Raw genomic sequence first — 6403 nt, 5'->3', positions numbered from 1 at the left:
AGATGCCATTTATATGCAGCCTATGTGAGTGCCAATGGCTGTGTGTGTATTCTGCAGTAATAACATGGAGAGCTACATATCTCATAGAGCTGGAAGCGACCTTAAGAGGTCATCAAGTCCAGTCCCCTGCCCTCTTGACAGGACCAAGCACTATCCCTGACAAACTTTTTTTTAATCTATTTGCCCCAGACCCCTAAAAGGACTCCTCAATGATTGCACTCACAACACCGGGCTTACAGGGCCACCCTGCAAACCTCTGAGCGATCCCTCCAGCATGCACGTGGCCACCGGCTATATGGAGATGGGGTGCTGGTGGGCCGTGTGTGATGTGCCTCGTCTTGTGAGCACTTGAGTTGCCTGTGCACGTGCGGAGGGGTAGCCGTGAAGCTGGGCTCCCCCGGGGTCCTGCATGGCGTGCGTGGGCACCGAGTGCTGAGACGTGACGGGAGTGTACGGGGCATTCGCCTGGAGCACGTGCCAGAGTGCGGGGCTGTGCGCGCGCACCGGCAGCTTCAGGGCGGGTGAGGCTCCACGTGCACGCACCTGGGGGCGGCGGCGGCAGGTCAGCCAGTGCCAGACCCAGCCGCAGGGGGCAGGGCCCGTGCACGTGCGCTCTTGGCCCCGGGTCACGACCAGCCGCCCCAGAGGAACTCCTGAGAGGCGGGAGGCAGCGGGCACCGCCCACGGGCCAGAAGGGAAACGAGGCGGGGGACAGGTGACGTGATGAGGGCAGTCAGTGACGTAGCGCGGGACCCGTGACGAGACAGGGGCGCGTGACGCGCCTCCAGCCCCGCGCGCCAGCCCTGACGTTGCGGCCTGAAAGAGGGGGCGGCTCTGGCCTGGGATTTCCGGTTGGGGCGAAGCGCTTCCGCCCTCTTTAAAGATGGCGACTACTGCGCCTTCCCGCCTTTCTATTGAGTTGGTAGCGTCACGTGACGCTCGGCGCCTTTCTCGGCTACCAATGCGCATGTGCGAAGGGTGGCTCGGGCCCGAAGATGGCGGATGATAAGGTGAGGGGCGCCGGGAGCCTGGGTCGCGCCGTGGCTGGTGCCCGCCTCAGGCCGGCCTGAGCCAAGGAAGCGGCACCCGCCCGGCCTCCTGCGAGTCGCAGCGCGCTGCCCCCGGGCCCCGCTGGCGGGAGTTCCCCGGACCCGGCCCACGGCCGCCCCCACGTGTGTGCGGCTCCCGGCGGTAGCGGGCACAGGGCCGCGCCCTTCGCACTGGAAATGAGCGAGCCCAGCTCCCGTGCGCGCGGGGCGGGGAGCTGCTCGCCTCTGCACGTGCCCCCGGGGGGGGGCGGGGAGCTGCTCGCCTCTGCACGTGCCCCCGGGGGGGGGGCGGGGAGCTGCTCGCCTCTGCACGTGCCCTCGGGGGGGGGGCGGGGAGCTGCTCGCCTCTGCACGTGCCCTCGGGGGGGGGGGCGGGGAGCTGCTCGCCTCTGCACGTGCCCCCGGGGGGGCGGGGAGTTGCTCGCCTCTGCACGTGCCCCCGGGGGGGCGGGGCGACTTATTTCAAAGAGCCATCCACCTAAAACGTGGTTTGGGCCGTTCAATCCCGGGTGTGGCTTGTCGCTCCCTCCAACAGGGCCTCGCTGCTGTGCCACAGTCAAGGGCTTTAGGCTCCGGGTCAGGAAGTTCCAGGATTGCTCCTTTGTGCGCAGCGTTGAGTGTGTTTTCAATGTGCAGGACTCCCGGCCCAAGCTGAAGGATCTTGCTTTTCTGAAGTCTCAGCTGGAACGCTTGCAGCAGCGCGTGGAAGACGAGGTGCAGGCTGGAGTGGGCCAGGTAAAGCTGGACTTCTTTAATGCGTTAGCTCTAGGTTAATCTCCCAACTAATGGTGATGTTCTGGAATGGTCCTGTAGCCTGTCTCTGGGGAATGCTGGGCATCACTTGCTTTTCTTGGCAAAATACCAAGCTTGTAATTACCTTCTTGTCTGGTGATAACATTACTCAAGCTTGGCAACAGCAGTCTAGGGAAATCAGTGGAAGAAGGCAACAATGTCTTTCAGGCAAGGTTTGTGCAGTAAGATACGCTTTTGTAAGATACGCTTTTGTCGACGGAACTATTTCATCCTTTTTTTTTTTTTCCTCCTTTGTCTCTGCAGGATGGTTCTCTGCTGGCATCTCCGTTTCTCAAAGGGTTTCTAGCGGGTTACATTGTAGCCAAACTCCGATCTTCAGCCGTCCTAGGATTTGTATTTGGAACTTGCACTGGAATATATGCAGCTCAGGCCTATGCCGTTCCCAATGTCGAAAAGACAATCCGAGACTATATCAGCTCACTGAGGAAGGGACCAGACTAGAGGGGAATTCTGAGGACCACTGTGCACTCCAGAAACCGCTTTTCTCATCTTTGACATCCTGTACAACTTTGGCATGATTTTAAAGGGCTCCTGGGACTGCAGCTATATGTGTCATTTTGGACAACTGTGAAATGTATGCGGTGCCAGATCAGTGTGAAATATCAGCAGGTCTGATTACAAAGGAGTATTAATCAGAATTCCCCAAAGGTAGCACCAGCTGATTTCAGTGGTCCAGTGCTTGTAAGCTTCAAAATCTGAAAGTTGACAACTGCCTATCTCTCTGTTTTGTTTGTTTGTTTGTTTTTATCATACCTTTCTCCCAGCAGACTGGAAGGATGGCTGTCAGATCATCTCACGTGCTCTTTTTACATCCTGTATGTATCAAATCTCCTGTCCCAGAAATGTACTTTATCCAATCCCTAGGGAAAACTCAATTTCTCTCCATGGTGAAGAGCAGACGTGTTCCTGTCCTTGCACTGAGCACCTAATGAATAGTTCAGTGTCTTCCTAGTTGGACTTTTCTTCACTATACACTATTTGTGGACTGTCTCTCCAAGAAGGTGACTTGATTTTTTAGAAACACATCTTGTCCTGGAATGATCTGGCATGTCATGAGGCCCTGACCGGGGAAAGGGGCAGCTGCTGCCCTTTTCCCCTTGCTGGAATCCATTGCCTCATGGGAATAATTATTGAGAACGGTAGTGCTGATGGCTCAGCCCTCAACCCTGCAACAGGGGGGCTCAGGAGGGTGCTGTGGGCACTGATGCTGGTCCTGTCTGTTGCTATCTATGGCTCTCATGCTCCCCTCCTGACACTCTGTAAAGTGGATGGAAAGATTCCATTCAGCGCATCATCTGTTGTGGTTCTTACGGAGCTGACAAAGCTGGCGCTCTCTTTCGTTTCCCTGCTGCTCTGGGACCGCAGGCAGCTGGGAGTCTCTCTGTCATGGCACTGCGCTGTCCCCTTTGCCCTCTCTGCACTGCTCTATGCTGCCAACAACAACCTGGTGGTTCACATGCAGCTCTTCATGGATCCTAGCACCTACCAGGTCCTGAGTAACCTCAAGATTGGCAGCACCGCTCTCCTCTACAGCATGTTCCTGCACCAAAGACTGACTCTGCGCAAGTGGCTGGCCCTCTTCCTGCTAACGGCTGCTGGCGTGAGCTACACCTATGGAGGCCTCCAGGATGTGCAGCGCTCCCCCGGCTCCTCTGAGATGCAGCTGCATGTCACCCTGGTTGGCTTGCTGCTCATCTCGGTGTACTGCCTGATCTCGGGCCTGTCTGCTGTCTATACCGAAGTCATCCTGAAAACCCAGGATCTGCCGCTGGCCCTGCAGAACCTTTTCCTCTACTTCTTTGGGGTCCTGCTGAACTTGATTGTCCATCTCTTGAGCAGCAGTGAGGCTGGATTCCTGGATGGCTTCTCACTTGGGGTGCTGGTAATCGTGTTCAGCCAGGCACTGAATGGCTTGATAATGTCTGTGGTTATGAAGCACAGCAGTAACATCACCAGGCTCTTCATTATCTCCTGCTCTGTGCTCGTTAATGCACTCCTCTCCGTCCTGCTCTTCAGGCTGCAGCTCACAGCCTTTTTCTTCCTTGCTGTCCTGCTGATTGGCCTGGCCGTTCACTTGTATTACAGTGTCAGATAGAGTCCACCTTGCAGCCCAGGGGGCAGGCCTGGCATTCAGCGTACAACTAGCATGTTTTGGGCTGTTGGGGAGGTGGCAACTGCTTGTTGCTTTTGTCTCATTTTTACGTAACAAATGCGCTAGTCTGGTGTGGTGGCCCTCCTAGAGGGCAGGTTCCCTTCAGCGCCCATCAGCTGAGATCACGGACATGCACGTGCAGGGCAGTAGGTTGCACCTGAAAGCTATTGGCTGTCGCAAGCGGGCCTTACCTGTAGCTAACCTGTATGCTGTAAGGATGTGCATTATTGCAGCTGTGCAGCCAGAGGAGATCTGTCCCCATAGGAGGGGACGTGGTTGTTGAGGGGCTCTGTGCTGCAAGGTGCTGAGTCCGCAGCTCTACTTGGGTTTTGTCGGCTCAGGCCCAAAGTCTCCCTTTTGAGGGAGGGATGAGGGCTTCCTGGCGAAGACTAAGCCAAGGCAGTAACAGCAGTTTAAGGGGGTGCTCTGTCACCCCAATTTTCCCTGGTTGCCTGAGCTCTTATCCCCAAGCCCTTTGGAGCTGACCAGTGCCATCCCCAGCTTACTCAGGGACTGTATGCATGATGCGAGCTCTTCCTTCTTCTTGCTGTGCGGGTGCCCTGAGCCTGCTGCTATGGCTTCAAAGTGCCTTTGGAAGACGGTCGGGCCCAGCTCTGTGCACTCTGGGTGGAGAGCTGCAGGCTTGCTCCAAGGCAGAGCTTGGAGTTCTTGTCTTCACGTAGTGCCTAGCCAGCTTTTCCCAGACCCCATTGCTCTAGTCTGTCACAAAGCATGAATGTTCTCTGCTGCCTCCCAGCGAAGGGCCAGGGCTAGCTGCTGTGTGGGGGAGGGTGGCGGCTGTGTGTACACACAGTTACTACCCCTCCTGCTCCCGGGAAGGGCATGCTGGCACAGAGTCTCAAAACCTGTCTGGTAACCTGCAGTAAGCTGTGGGGCCTAGACCCCTAAAGGAACCTGTTTCCCATTGATTGCTGTGAGAGCTAGGTACCTTTGCAGAGCTTGCCTCAGCTGGAGCTCCTGATGCGAATCTGTCGCTAGTAGCTGCCTGTGTGCCAGGTACCCAAAGCCCAGAGCTGACTGTTTACTTTCCCTCTTCCCCTTTGCATTGAGACACAGATCTTTAGCTGCAGCACAAAAGCACCTAGTGTTGGGCTCTCAGCTGTATTGGGCTACAGGAGCTGGGTGCTGGCTGGAAGGCCCGAGGAGTTACATGCTCATGGGGGAAGAGGAGAAGAAACTTCTAAAATAAAATGGTTGGAATCATTAAGATAGGCTTGAAGCTTGGGGGAGGGGCTGGTGGAGCAGTCCTGGAGGTAGCTATTGAACGGCTGCAGGCCTGGCAGTCCTAGCATCCCACACATGCCCCTTGCTGCCAGTATCCCACCTTGAGGGATCCCCTCTCTGTTCAGTCCCCAGGGTCTGCTCAGGCAGACAGCAGGATTGCCAGTTGTCAGTCTGGTGGCAGAACCACCCCAGCTGTTCTTGCCAACACCTGATTGTCTCTGGGAACGACTCAACCTTTTACAAGCAACTGCCAGGGTGGGAGGAGGGCAGCTCCTGCTGTGGGCCAGTGTGGGTAGGAGCCTGAGCAGTCAGCTTAGCAGGAGAGAACTTTTTCCTGGGCCGTGCCTGGTGCCAGACCTCAGCAGGAGGGGATCGCCTGTCTCTGGAGCTGGGGTATCTGAACAGGGGACGCTGCTTCCTCCCCAGCCTAGACTTGCGGCAAAAGCCCCTTCTCAGGGAGGCAGGGCTGGAGCGTTGTGGAGCTACGTGGTATTGCACTGCTTTCCCCCCACACCTTTCTGCTGACTGTGCTTTCCTCTCCAATGCACCTGCCCGGCAGAAACCAGGCCGGGCAGGACAGGGGTCTGACTGTGTTCCACACGGCCCCAGGGCAGCCCGAGCTGCTGGGCCTCACTTTCCAGCACTTTGTAGGCAGCCCCTGTGCTGTACAGCACAACCTCCCTACCTCAGGGAAGCTGGTCCTCATCTCATGACTTGTTACTCACTTCCCTCTGCTGGTCCCAGGCTGGGGCGGGGCAGGGCAGGGGGCAACCATTCCTGTTCTAGGCCTCTGCTTGCCACGTGCTGTGGAATGACCCTGGGAGCAAGGCAGCACGCGGGGCTGTGGCCCTGCTTTTCTGCTGTGTGGGGCTCAGAGCACAGTGCCTCTGCAGCCGGTGTAAATGTGGGGTTTGTGTCTGGGTTTGTGCCAACTCGGGTTTGACAAGGGTCACTTTGGCTCTGCCCCAGTGCACCAGATCAGCAGAGCTTCCCCTGGCGCTGGCTGTGCTATTAAAGCCTGTACTTTCCCAGCCTGCGTGACTGTCTCATTTCTATCCTGTTGTGGGCATGGAGACAAGTTGGCCCAAAAGGCCAATGGCCAGCCCCGAGCCTGACCTCATTTTAACAGGCATGTCAGTCTAGA

General features: G+C 57.0%; 2 protein-coding genes across 2 annotated transcripts; both read left to right on the top strand.

Moving 5' to 3' along the window:
• Positions 1-988: 988 nt before the first annotated feature.
• On the top strand, positions 989-2303 carry LOC142021048 (SLC35A4 upstream open reading frame protein). Its single transcript, XM_075009442.1, has 3 exons — positions 989-1010; positions 1686-1784; positions 2106-2303. The coding sequence occupies exons 1-3, from the start codon at positions 996-998 to the stop codon at positions 2301-2303; spliced, it is 312 nt and encodes a 103-aa protein (XP_074865543.1). The 5' UTR covers positions 989-995.
• A 671-nt stretch (positions 2304-2974) lies between these two features.
• On the top strand, positions 2975-6285 carry SLC35A4 (solute carrier family 35 member A4). The gene has a single exon (XM_075009441.1). It carries the CDS (start codon positions 2980-2982, stop codon positions 3955-3957), a length of 978 nt encoding a protein of 325 aa, XP_074865542.1. The 5' UTR covers positions 2975-2979; the 3' UTR covers positions 3958-6285.
• Positions 6286-6403: the final 118 nt, after the last annotated feature.

Source organism: Carettochelys insculpta, chromosome 15 (genome assembly GCF_033958435.1).
Source record: "Carettochelys insculpta isolate YL-2023 chromosome 15, ASM3395843v1, whole genome shotgun sequence".
Lineage (NCBI taxonomy): Eukaryota > Metazoa > Chordata > Testudines > Carettochelyidae > Carettochelys > Carettochelys insculpta.
Note: the sequence above shows the minus strand (reverse complement) of the source record. Positions and strands in the feature narration are given on the sequence as shown.